The sequence below is a fragment of the Artemia franciscana genome, chromosome 4 (assembly GCF_032884065.1).
Source record: "Artemia franciscana chromosome 4, ASM3288406v1, whole genome shotgun sequence".
NCBI classification, from domain to species: domain Eukaryota; kingdom Metazoa; phylum Arthropoda; class Branchiopoda; order Anostraca; family Artemiidae; genus Artemia; species Artemia franciscana.
In genome coordinates this window covers 20760985-20775351 of record NC_088866.1, presented here as the reverse complement: position 1 = coordinate 20775351, position 14367 = coordinate 20760985, and the positions used below count along the sequence as shown (strand labels likewise).

At 37.2% G+C, this 14367-nt stretch overlaps 1 protein-coding gene across 8 annotated transcripts in view; it reads right to left on the bottom strand.

The window, feature by feature from the left end:
• The window catches only part of LOC136026129 (uncharacterized), a 105912-nt gene that overhangs the window by 30892 nt on the left and 60653 nt on the right, over positions 1-14367 (bottom strand). For all 8 annotated transcript variants that reach the window (XM_065702421.1, XM_065702425.1, XM_065702424.1 and 5 more), the window contains exons 2-3: positions 11631-11794; positions 5944-6116 (exon numbers count right to left, since the gene is read on the bottom strand). In XM_065702421.1, coding sequence (XP_065558493.1) covers positions 5944-6116; positions 11631-11733 — 276 coding nt within the window. In that variant the 5' untranslated portion in view covers positions 11734-11794. The remainder of the gene's footprint in view (positions 1-5943; positions 6117-11630; positions 11795-14367) is intronic.

The window sequence follows — 14367 nt, the reverse complement described above, 5'->3', positions numbered from 1 at the left end:
TATTTCAGCGAGGTATTAAATCAGATGCCTACCATAACTTTTTAAATATCCCTGAAGAATCATTGTTCAATCTTGGAATATATTCTAGACCTCTCTTGCTGAGTGAAGTAAGAGAGGCTCTAAAGACTATGAAAAACAGAAAGGCAGCGGGCAACGATGGCATACCCCCAGAACTGTTGAAATATGGTAGGAGCGCCCCAGCAGCGCCCATGTTTGAACTTCTTTCGCATGTTTAGGATGATGAAAAAGCTCCGAGTCAATGGTTAAAGGCAGTAATTGTCAAACTCTTCAAAAAAAGGACAAAAGACTAAATGTAATAATTGGAGAGACATCGCTTTCCAATTAGTTGGTAGCAAGGTTTTGTGCCAAATTATTCTCAATAGAATTCAAAGTAAAGTGGAGAAAGTTCTAAGAGATGAACAACGTGGATTGCGTCACAGTATTTACAGACTTTCTCAAAGCCTTCAACTCAATACACCACGAGACCATGTTGAAAATTTTAATGCATTACGGGATCCCGATAAAACTGTAAATATAACTAAAGCGCTATAACTTGATATTATGTGCACAGTACAAACAGAGGGTGGCCTAACGGAAAGGTTCGCCGTTCAGTCAGGTGTAAGGCAGGGCTGCATTCTATCGCCATTATTATTTGCCATAGTCATAGATTTTGTGCTTCGTGGATGTAGCTTCGGTGGGGGTCTACAATTATCCCACTAAGAGAACTTCATGATGTTGTTTTTGTGGACGATATTGCACTCTTCGCTCACGAATCTGAAGCAAGTACTACACAATATAAATGAGCTTGGGCGTGTGGCAAATGCTGTTGGACTCTCCATAAACGCTAACAAGACTAAATCAATGTCGAACGCGGTCATTCCTGACTTAGCTGAAGGACTCTTGGTCAGCAATAAGGAAATAGAAGTAGTGAGAGAGTTCAAATATCTCGGCAGCATTCTTACGCAAGATGCCAATCCGCAAAGAGATATTTTGTGTCGAATAGCATAACTGGCTCTGCCTTCTATTGTCTTAGAAATGCTGGGAGAAATAACAAATATTCCCAGAAGCTAAAGCTCAGAATTTATAATAGGAATGTCCTCTCCGTCCTTACATATGGCTGTGGAACCTGGACCATCACGGCGCAACTAAAAAACGACTATGGGCATTCGATAATAACTGCCTAAGATCTAATTTGAATATACATTGGGCGGAGAGAATAAAAAATGATGAGATTTATAGCATGACAAATAATACCCCCATCCTTGACGTCGTTAGAAAGCGAAGATGGATGTATTGGGGGCACATGGTACAAATGGGTCATGAAAGGCTGCCACATGACATATGGTGTTGGACACCCTGGCCTCCGCAAGTCAGGGAGACCCAAAATGACCATTGGCAGGATGTTAGAGAAGGAGACGAAGTTGATGAGTTCTTCGATGGAGGAGCTTTGGTCGATGGCTCAGGACAGGTCGTCGTGGTGAACCACAGTTGCTCCCTTATGTGCCTTAAGGCGTGGGAGGACATAAGTATAAGTAAGCAAGATCGGTCTTGTCAGGTCCGATGTTCAAGGTTGTTCATTTTTGGTAATTGTGAATTAACTTTTTTAGGGTCGCCATCTTGATCTTGTCACGTTTTGTATTTAAGGAGGCTAGACAAAATTTCTTCTTGGTCAAACAAATCATCATTTTTAATAGTTGCAAATATGCGTTTTTTCGGTCATCCTCTAGGCATCATCAGGCATATTCCTGAGAAGTAAGATTGAAGTTTGATCCATTTTGTAGTGAATTATGATCCTAATCCTTTCAAGTTTTGTTTAACCTAATTTGATTTTTGAAGATAACGCACCACACTAATAAATTATTCTAGTTCTTCAAAGGCTCTAAGGAATATTCTTTGAAATTACTATTTTGAATTTGCTTTATTTTTTGTCCCCAGAATAATTAAGTTTATTTTTTGTCTTCATTCAATAGAATTTTCTTGTGATTGTCTTCCCAAGCGGACAGTCCTACAACCATGATGTTCGTCATTTATACGAGAAGCTTGTTTCCAAAATTAAGACTCTAAGTGAATCTTCTGAAGTTGTACCCTATCTAGATCGTTTTCAGGGCCGAGAATCAATTGCATGATTATCATGCTCTCTAGTTTAGGGATATTTACAAATAATTCTCCTACTTCTACAAACCACTCACCGGAGCACTAAACCGCCTCATGTAAACACAGCTACGCAAGCTCCTCCCCTCCATCTTAATCTACTCAACGCCTTCCTCTTTACACCCTCCCAGGAAGTTCCTATTTCCCTTAGATATTTCTTTACGACATCCATCCACCCCAACCACGGACGACCTGCCATCCGTTTAGCCCTTGACGGTTGACCGAACAGGACAACCTTCAGCAGTCAGTCATCCTTCATCTCATGACCTATTCATCCCAACCTTTCTTTTATATAGCCCTAGAAAATGGGATTGAACCACACTTTCCGCACAGTCAACTGTTTGAAACATGGTCAGTCAGCCGGGAACCCAAAAGAAACCTTAGGCAATTTCTCTTAGAAACATCTTGCAAATCTTAGTCCTTTTTTCGTAGCGCCAATGCTTCAGAACCATGTTTGACCAATTTCATCACTGTAGCTTCCAATATTCTTTTCTTGTTTCCTAGAATCAACTTTCTATTTTTCCAAACTTTCTTCAACTGTGAAAAACCATGAGTTTTCTTCAAACATGAGTCTTGACTATTCTCCTTTTAATATTTTCAACGCTCCCACCGTCTTTACTAATAATTCTACTAAGGGAAGTATAACTGTCCACTTGATAAATCTTTTCATTTTTCGCTGTCAGCTTTTCATCTTCACTTATTGCCAGTCTTAGTAAATTAGTCTTCTTAACATTAAACTTTCAAACCTATTCTAGCACCTTGAACGCGCAAAATTTCTAAAAACTTATTCATTTTGCAAAAACTTGCATACAGGGTTTAAACCACCAGTAGTATCCCTACTCTGCTTTTAAGCAGGGCCCTATTCCAATATATTATTGAAGTTGCTAACTCCTCGTATCCCATTAATGTATTTAAGTGGGGCCCTATCCCAATGTGCCATTAGAGTTACTAGTCCCTCGCATCCAGCTAAAACTTCTATGGTTAGTCTTAGCATCTTCCAGAACACAATACATTCTCGGTGAATCTCAACTTCCGGGGCAATAAGAAAATTCTTGGAAATGCATACCAGATACTCTTTCTGAAACATCACCACAAATACAAGTGGCCATTATCCCATTATCTGAGACAAATATTTTGACATTTCGTTTGCTAAGTATCTTATTCAATAATTGAAGTGAGTTTGAAGTAACATGACGTCTAAAAAACGAATTTTTGATATGGATTCTAATATACAATTGGTAGAGATACTTTTTGTACTATAATACTGTCAAGCTGATTATCGATTATTGATAAATGATTATAAATAGAACTGGTCAGGTATCATTATTGTAATATAATGACCCTGAGCACATCAGTTTGCCATTACCGGGCTTGCACATGAGTTTGGGTCCCCAAATCCCCATCCAGAGCCCAATGCCCTCCACGAGGGCTCTAAGCTCCCTTCCAGGGCTCCAAGTCCCCACCCAGTGCCCCAATACCACCCAAATTTTGCCCCAGCCATTTTTTTAACTTTGAAATTTCTCATCTTTTTTTCTAGTTTTTTGGGAGTTAGAATTTTTTTTTAGACATATAATTTTCTTGGGACTTCGAACTATTTTCGAACATATAATTTTTGGACTTGGGAACTTTTTCAGACTTAGAAATTTTTGGAGACTAAGAAATTCTCAGTGTCCTAAAATAATTCTAAATCTCTAAGAAGTCCCAAAAAACATACACTTCATAGAATCAATGGAAACGGCTTAGAAGCTAAAAATGTTTTTGACTCAGTTATTATCTCAGAAGACCAGATGTGAGAGCTATCACAGGACATATTGTAATGTTTCACTGAATTTAAAGAATATAAGAGGTAATTATTCATGTTGTCACTGATACAATGCAATACATCCTGTGACTGCCCTTAAATCTGGTATTTTGAGATAACAACTGAGTAAACACCATTTTTAGCTTCTAAGCAGTTTTCCATTGATCTTATGAAATTTTCTGATGTTTTTGGGACATAGAATAATTTTTGAGACTTATAATTTTTTGGGAGACTGGGAATTTCTTGGCATGTTACCGGGAAACTCAAGAATGATGCGTTATCTTGTGTTGCGCAATCATTCAAGATGTCAATGAAACAATACAATTCATCCTGTGACAGTGCTCACATCTGGCCTAAGTAAAAATTCTAAGCAAAAAATAAAAAAAAGTAAAAAACCGCACACTTATCGCCTTTCTTATACAGTGGTTTAATTTGGGTTTTCCTAAAATCACTGGGTACATCCCTGTTCAAAATCAGATTCATAATCTTCAGTAGCTTATTTCTAAACTCAAAGCCACCAAACTTAAGAAGACTAATTTGCCACACTATCCGAACATGGGGAATTATTATTTCTAATCCTTTTAAAACTGTTGCTAATTCTTCCTAACAAAACAAATCTTGCTTCCCATCCAAGGTATCACAAATTTTTCATTTCTTTCTGTATCTTTTCCTGTAACTCTATATCTAATCACTAATCCCTTTAATCACTAATCACTTTAATGTATTTGTCTGGTATACCCTACAAGGACAAGACCTTTGCTAGAGCTCTTCTATCGACAGAATCGAAGGTTTGCTCATAAACTATAAAAGTAGGGACCAAGGGTGTTTGACAACAAAGGTATTTCTCGATTATTAACCTAAGAGTGAAAATTTGGTCAAAACATGCTCTACCCTTTTCAGAACCGCACTGTTCTTCTCTTATATCCTTATCTACAGCATCTCCCAATCTAAAAGGTATCATGTTACTAAGTAGTTCGCTACCTACAGAGACCAGGCTAATGCCTCGATAATTACCACACTCGGTCTTATCACCTTTCTTATGTAGTGGTTTAAATAGGGTTTTCCTCAAATCGTTAGTTACTGTTTCTTTTTCAAAAATCATATTCATTATCTTCGAATCTCTAACTTCAGAGCCACCATATTTAAGAAATCAACTTATCACACTATCAGCATCTGGGACCTTATTATTTTTTAATCCTCTCAGTACTGTTGCTCATTCTTCCTCACAAACAAATCTTCCTTCACATCCAAAGGCATCACAAACTTTTCCATTTTCTTCTTTTTATTTTCCTGCAACTCTATCTCAGTTTGGCACACTTTCAAAACGTTTTGCTCATCTCTCTTTAACTCTTCCCTTATCCATAATTGAGGCCCCGTTCCTATTTTTAACTGGGACATATCCAGATTGAATACTCCCTCTCAACTTCACAACACGGCAGTAAAATATTTGCAAGTATGCCGTCTAGCTGCATCTTCCAGATCCTCGGCAATTTTATCATTTGTCTCCACTTCACGCTTCTTTAGTTAACATTTAATGCTTTCTCAACTTTCTTTACATTCCTTTTATTTTTATATGATCTCGCACTCAGATTCTTGTACAAGTCCCTTCTCACAAAAACACTATATTTCTACCTGAGAATAGGGACGTATGTGTGATTTTTTTTTTTTTGGGGGGGGGTCAAAAAGAATTTTTTTTCGGGGGATCGATTAAAAAAAACTTAAAAAACATCAATTAATGGTTTATATTCCATTTTTGCTACGTTTTTATGAATCAGACAAACATTTTAGAGGGGGGAGTCCAAACCCCCTAACTCAGTTCAAACCCTCCTCTGGATACGGCATTGTCTGAGACCCTGTTTATTATTTACAAATAATACTTCTAATTAATCCTCTTCCCCCAACCATAAAAATAAGTTGAATTCTCAGTAGGTAGGAATCCCTACAATGCCCCTAAATAGCTAAAATTTGGAAATTATGGACCAAAAAATCACCTTATTTGAGAATTTGGACAGAAGGTGTGGTCTCTCTATCTTGCCATCTGCGATAAAAATTGCTTCGTAAAGGGTTTCTTCGTCATCAAAGTTTGGATTGATAGCTACGACACCATATTTCCGGAATTGAAATAAAACCAAACGTGTTTTGGCAAATGTCCACACAGCATTTGCTATAAAATATAAAACTAGTCAATAAATAAATTTCATGTTAAATTTACATATGTAGGCTAATATATAAAGGGTAAGTATAACTCAATTGTCTTGTTTCAAAATTCTACACAGGAGCCATTTTTCAACCGTATATCAACAGAACAGATAGAAATGTAGGCCTATGCAACTGTTCTCCTCAGGTGGCTTGATGTGGCATTGGTTTGTCAGAAGTAGTGGTGACAGTCGTATATTAAGCATGTTTATTAACAAAATTTTTTGATTAAAAATTTAAAGTAAAACTAGGGTTAGATGCAGAGTCTAGTTTCGCCTTGGTAGTCAGATTTTACGTCACATGTAAAAAAAAATCTACCTCCATGAGGATGACTAATCGATTTGCTTCTTTCCTGGTAAATTAAAAATGAACAAGTTTTTTAACTGAAAGGCTTTTCAGTACTTTTAAAAAATACTTCATATTGTTTTAATTAAACGGCCCTTGTGTTTTAGGAGTCGTTCTTGAAGAATTGGGACAAAAATCAAACTTTAACGAAGAGAGCGAGCCGTTGAGAAGGAGGCAACTCCCTTCATATACGAAATAACTTCTGTCCGTTTTAAGTTTTAATGTTGCTCCTCACTTTCTGTTGACGAAACTTGTTTGTTTTTTTTTCATTTAGTTTCTGATCATTTTCTAAATTCCAGGATATCTGGCCCCACCTCCACAGATAAATACCATCCCACGGAAATACCCTCTAGAAAATTCAATCCCGGTGAAAATTTACCCAGGGTAATTACCCTTAACAACTCCTCACGTTAAATTGAGACGGAGAAGAGAAAGCAAGACATGTAAAAATAATTGTGTATAGGAATTCTTGCAAATTCCCCAAGCTTATAATTTCCCATGACAAGTTCACCCCCTGCGGCCACCCCTCCCTATCGTGGGGGGGGTCATGTTATATCCAGAGGCGTAGTAATTGGGTCTTTCAACTATGATGAACAAAATGGTTATTTCAATATTTTAATAGGACGATTTTTGGAAAAAAAGGGAGAGGGGAAGCTAGTTGCCCTCCAATATTTTCGGATATTCTTGGACCACTGGGTTAATAATATCACTCCTGGGAAAACAAACAAATAAAAAAATGTGATCGAAATTACGAAAAAAAACGAAAAAATACGAAATTCCACATTTTTGCTTTTAGGAGATCAAAACCTCTACAGTCAGTATAAATTAAAAACCTTTCCCCCTTGGTTATGCATGGGGGGGGGGGGGTCATGTTATATCCAGAGGCGTAGTAATTGGGTCTTGCAGCTATGATGAACAAAATGATTATTTCAATATTTTAATAGGACGATTTTTGGAAAAAAAGGGAGAGGGGAAGCTAGTTGCCCTCCAATATTTTCGGATATTCTTGGACCACTGGGTTAATAATATCACTCCTGGGAAAACAAACAAATAAAAAAAATGTGATCGAAATTACGAAAAAAAAATACGAAAAAATACGAAATTCCACATTTTTGCTTTTAGGAGATCAAAACCTCTACAGTAAGTATAAATTAAAAACCTTTCCCCCTTGGTTATGCGTGGGGGGGGGGGTCATGTTATATCCAGAGGCGTAGTAATTGGGTCTTTCAGCTATGATGAACAAAATGATTATTTCAATATTTTAATAGGACGATTTTTGGCAAAAAAGGGAGAGGGGAAGCTAGTTGCCCTCCAATATTTTCGGTCATTTAAAACGGCACATGAACTTTTAATTTTCACCCAAATGAGCCCTCTCAGGATATTCTTGGACCACTGGGTTAATAATATCACTCCTGGGAAAACAAACAAATAAAAAAAATGTGATCGAAATTACGAAAAAAAAATACGAAAAAATTCGAAATTCCACATTTTTGCTTTTAGGAGATCAAAATCTCTACAGTAAGGTTTTCTGATACGCTGGACCTGATGATGTGATTTTCATTAACGTTCTATGGCTTTTAGGGGGTGATTTCTCCTTTTTTTGCGAAAATCATGTAAATTTTCCCAAGTTCGTAGTCGTTTATGGGCAAGACTAAGATTAATGAAACTTATATATTTGAAATCACAGTAATAAGATAATTCTTTTGATAGAACTATTGGCATCAAAATTCCATTATTCAGAGTATCGATTACTAGTGAGCCGGGTCGCTCCTTAATTACAGTTCGCTACCACTAACTGTTTGACAAATCTGAAGTATCAATTTCTCTGCCCGGTAAGATTGTGCTCAAAATAAAGATATGAATACCAATACTACTACTACTAACAGCTCACCGCAGCACCAAGCACCTGAGGTCAACACAGCTACGTCCGTTCCACCTCCATCCCAATCTATTCAAAGCCTCCTTCTACTCAGTCTCCCAGGAAGTTCCTATTCCTCTTAAATCTGTCCTTGCGACATCTCCTACCCCTACCAGGGAAGACCTGCTTTTGTTTAGCCCTAAGAGATTGACCAAAAAGGACAATCTTTGATGATCAATCATCCTTCGTTGGCAGAACTTGTCCTAGCAATCTCAACCTTTCTCTCATTATAGCCATAGAAAGCGAGGTTGAACAACACTTTTCATACGGTCTAGTGTTTGAGACACGATCAGTCTATCGGAACCCAAAACAACCCTTAGGCAATTTCTCTGGAGAACATCTAGCATATTTTCCTCTGTTTTTTGGAGCGCCAATGCTTCAGAACCAGAATTGACCACTATCATCACTATAGCTCCCAATATTCTAATCTTTTTTCGTAGACTTATCTACCTATTCTTCCAAACTGTTTCCAACTGCGAAAAAAAAATATGTTCTTGGCTATTCTACTTTTAATATCTTTGCTGCACCAATCGTCTTTGATAATAATGCTACTTAGATTAGTAAAATTGTCCACTTGATCAATCTTTTAGTTACCAAACGTCATCTTTTCATCTCCACTTATTCCTAGCCTTAGTGATTTCGTCTGCAAACCTATTGTTGCATCCTGAACTCGCAAAACTTTTAAAAGGTCATTCATTTTATCTAGTAGAACACTTTCATCTAGTAGGGTATGCTTAAATCATCAGCATAATCTGTGTCTAGAAAAATTTTATTTCCATATTTGATTCCGGGTTCGCCCATTTCCTTTGGTGTGCTCCTTAAGACCAAGCCCATCAAAATGATCCAAATTTACGGAGATAGAACACAACCCTGCTTAAATCCTGATATAATATGAAGAAGCCACTAGCTTCATTTCCTTAACCACAACACTGTTCTTCTCGTATATAGCACTAATCACTTTAAAACATTTGTCTGGTATACCATACAAGGATAATAACTTCGCTAAAGCCCTTCTATCACCTGAATCAAACACCTTCTCACAATCGACAAAACTGAGGATTAAAGGTGTTTGATGACTCAGGTCCTTCTCAGTTATTCATCTAAGAGTGAAAATTTGTTCGACACATCCTCTGCCTTCTTAATACAGCAATGCACTGTTCTTACGACACTATTTAGTTTCCAGTCTATAAAAATTTTATAGATGTTTACTTACTGCCTTTAAGCATATCTACTGCCTCTATTACTATATGAATTTTATTGATTTTATACAATTTATTTTATATGTTTAAATATTATACAAGCTATATATAAATTGTATACATTCAAATTTTGAGCAAATGTGCCTAAATAAATTTCGAAAAGTTCGTTGTAACGAACTGTAAGCAAAGTGAGACTTGGCCCAATAGTAACCAAAACTCTAAAACTATTACTGATGACTACCACTACTCCTGCCATCACTACTACTAGTGCTGCAGCTACAAATAATGTTTGTTTTACGACTACTATTAGGGCTGAGAATATTAAGGTAAAAATTTCAGGAAATATTGATGGGGAAGTTGAACTAAATCTAAACGCAATATGTATATACAGGTTGTCAAAACGGAACATCAGCAATGTATTAGGAATGGCATAGCATATTAAGTTCGAACCTCGAGTGTATGATGAAAGGCATGTTAAACTGACCAAAAGACAATATGTATATGCTACTACGGCTTCTAATACTACTGTTACTGCTTGTAATGCAACAACCACTACTAATATTCTTGCTATAGCAATTATGACTCCTAATACTACTAAAGCTATGGGTATGAAGGTAAACATTTCAGGGAATATTAAGGGGAATTACACTGAATCAAAATACTCTCTGCATGCAGGTTGTCACAAGGGGGTATCTGAGGAGTGGCTTATGGTACTATGTTGGAACTTTCAGGGAACGATTAAGAAGGTGATCATCTGACGATATGGCAATATATGATTACTACTATTACTGTTACTATTACTACTTCTATTGTGATTACTACTAAGGCTAAGGGCATTAAGAAGAAAATTTAAGAAAACACTGACAGGAAAGTTGAATTAAGTTACAAAAAACTGTGTGCTTGCACGGTGTCAAAAGGGCCTATCAGCAATATCTTACGAACGGCTTAGAGTGCTAAGTTAACATTTGATAAATAGGGATGCTCAACTTACCAAAAAGCAATATCTGCATATTACTACTGCTACTGCAACCGCTAATACTGCTACTACTACTATTAATGCTACTACTAGTGCTCAAACTACTACTACTATGACTACTACTACTACTAAGGATAAGGGCATGAGGGTGAAAATTTTAGGGAATATTGAAGAGGAAGTTGAACTAAATTGAAACACACTACGTGTATCCAGGTTGTCAAAAGTACGTGTCAACAATGTCCCAGGAACTGTTTAGAGCGCTAGGTTTAAATTTTCAGCGTGTATTGAGGGGGATTTTGAATAAAAGGTCCTAATGCTACTATTGCTACTTCAACTATTGTTGCTACTAAGGCTAATTGTATTAAGGTGAGACTTAAGGGATTATTTTGGGGGAGGTTGAACTAAATCAAAACACAGTAAGAGCATTTAGATTGTCAAAAGGGTTTACCAACAATATCTCAGGTACAGCTAAGAGCAATGGGCTCTAAGCTGGCTTAAACGCTTCGGTGTAGACTTAAGAAGATGTGATGGTTCCCGTCCTGCACTGGTATCCGGGATCATTACTTTTCCTGAGGCCAAAATAACTTCAATGATTGAAAGAATATGAAAACTGTAACTGAGAATGTTACGATGTTAAAAAACAACTATCATATCGACATTTTGACCAACGAATTAAGACGCTTCGAACTGAACTTATTAGAAGTTACGGATGTTCATATTCCGGGGGTAGGAAACATGAAACTAGGTAATATAGAATGAATTTACTCAGGTAATACTAGATTATCTATATCCATTTCGGACCACATCAGGCCGTTTCGCAATTTTCAAGTAATCTATCTGTAAGAGTGGAGGCTTGGGTTGGGTCTCCATGTTTTTGAACAGCTAAGTCTGTCGTGGTTTACTACAAAAATACGTCACCAAAATAAACCAGAGGAATCAAAGACTATTTTTTTAGACGAAAGTATAATATTGTAACTTTCTTTCTCTTTAACTTAAAAATCCTAAAAAAAAGGCCCCAGCTTTAAGCGTGAACACTTAACTCACCAATGGCGATTATGATTGCTATCGGCATACAGACAGGAACAGAGGCAACGAATAAAAGATGTTTCAGATTGTGATAACCTTTTCTTGGTAAGCATCTTTTCATATAAATTGAAGTTTGACACAACCGGCTCGTTGATTGACCATGTCGAATAGCTTCTCGATAACTGAACGAAAAAAAAAAATTAAGTCAAATCATTTCGTGAAACAGAACAAAAAAACAAAACAAAAAGCTAATTAAGATATTATGCACCGTATTTGCTTAATTTGGTCAAGGACGATATGGTTGAAACAAATTTAAGACTCAGAGATATAAACTGAAGTAAACTTCTATAAATTTCTGAAAATAAAGTTCGTCAGAGAAGCCTATCTAGATTTTAGAACATCGAGATTTCAATTACAATAAGGGGGCAAACTTCTCATAGTAAACCTCCCTGTGCATGCACAAAATGGGTTTTGATTCAGTTCAACCCCTCCGCCCCTAAGCATTCCTTTAATCACCTTAGCCTCGGTAGTAGTAGTTGTTGCAACAGTAGTAGTGGCAGAAACATCAGCAGCAGTAGTAGTAGCAGTATGCACTAAGTGTTTTTTTTTTACTTCAGTATCCCCCTCAACATGCCCTGTAAGTCTTGACTTAATAAACAGGCATTCCTTCGAAATTGCTGATACGGTCTTATGGTAACCTGCATGCACATGGCCTGTCTTAATTTAGTTCAACATCCCCCGAAACATTCCCTGCAAGTTATACGTTAATGGTATTAGCATCAGTAGTAATAGTAGTCGTAACAGAAGTAGCAGTAGTAGCAGTTGCATGCAAATAGTGATTTCGGTTATACCAGCATCCCCTTCAATATACCTTGAAAACTTCAACTTACTACTCAAAGCATTTCATAAGATATTGCTGGTATATCACCTACTACTACCTACCACTACTCACTACTACCGACCACTACTTACTACTACTTACTACTATTTAATACTACCTATGACTGCCTACTACTAGCTACTACTACCTATTACTACCTACTACTACCTACTAATACCTACTATTACCTACTACTACCTACTACTACTTGCTATTACCTAATACTACCTACTACTTCCTACTGCTGCCTACTACTACTTACTGCTGCCTACTACTACCTACTGCTACCTACTACTACCAACTACTGTCTACCACTACCTACTACTACCTATTACTACCAACCACTACCTACTACTACCTACTACTGCCTACTAGTGCTTACTACTACCTACTACTGCCTATTAGTACCTAATACTACCTACTAACACCTACTACTACTTACAACTACTACCTACTATTACCTACTAATACCTACTACTTCCTACTACTACAACCTACTACTACCTGCGACTACCTGCTACTACCTACTACTACCTACTACTACCTACTACTACCTACTACTTCCTACTACTACCTACTATTACTTACTACTACCTACTACTACTACTTACTACTACCTACTACTACTACAAACTACTACCTACTACTACCTACTATCTACTACTAACTACTACCACATACTACTACCTACTACTGCCTACTACTACCTATTAGTACCTACTAGTACCTAATACTACCTACTCATGCCTACTACTACTTACAACTAATACCTACTACTACCCACTACTACCTGCTACAACCTACTACTACCTACTACTTCCTACTACTACCTACTATTACCTACTACTACCTACTACTACTACCTACTACTACCTACTACTACTACTTACTACTACTTACTACTACTTACTACTACCTACTCCTACCTACTACTACCTACTACCACTACTTACTACTACGTACTACTGCCTACTGCCTACTACTACTTACTACTACCTACTACTACCTATTGCCTATTTGACAGCCTGTATCAACATAGTAAGTTTCGATCTATTTGAAACTCCCTCTAAACATTCCCTGAAGGTTTCACCGTAAAACCCCTATCCTCAGTAGCAGCATAAGTGGGAGTAGGAGTCAGAGAAGTTGTATTAGTAGTAGCAGCAGCAGTAGCAGTAGTAGTAGCAGTAACAGTAGTAGTAGTAGTAGTAGTAGTAGTAGTAGTAGTAGTAGTAGTAGTAGTAGTAGCAGTAGTAGTAGCAGTAGTAGTAGTAATAGTAATAGCAGTAGCATTGTACCTCCTGGCTGAAGGGCCTTGAAACAGAGATCAGCACCGCCGGTTTGGACCTTAAGGGTCTAGTGCCGCACCCTTTACCTTTTTTTCTTTTATAGTAGGAGTAGCAGTAGTAGTAGTAGGTAATAGAAGGTAGTAGCAGTAGAAGTAGGTAGTAGTAGGCAGTAGAAGGTAGTAGTAAGTAGTAGTAGGTAGTACTAGGTAGTAGTGGATAGTATTAGGTAGTACTAGGTAGTGATAAGTAGTAGTAGATAGTAGAAGGCAGTAGTAGGTAGTAGTAGGTAGTAATAGGCAGTAGTAGGTAGTAATAGGCATAGAAGTTAGTAGTAGGTAGTAGTAGGTTGCAGTAGGTAGTAGTAGGTAGAAGTAGGTAGTTGTAGGTAGTAGTAGGTAGAAGTAGGTAGTAATAAGTTGCAGCATGCAGCAGTAGGTAGTAGTATTACTACCTACCAGTAGCAGTAGTAGTAGTACTACCAGTGTGTAGTAGTAGTAGATACTAGTAGGTAGTAGGTAGCTAGGTAGTAGTACGTAGTAGTAGGAATTACTAGGTAGTAGTAAGTAGTAGTAGGTAATAGTAGGCAGTA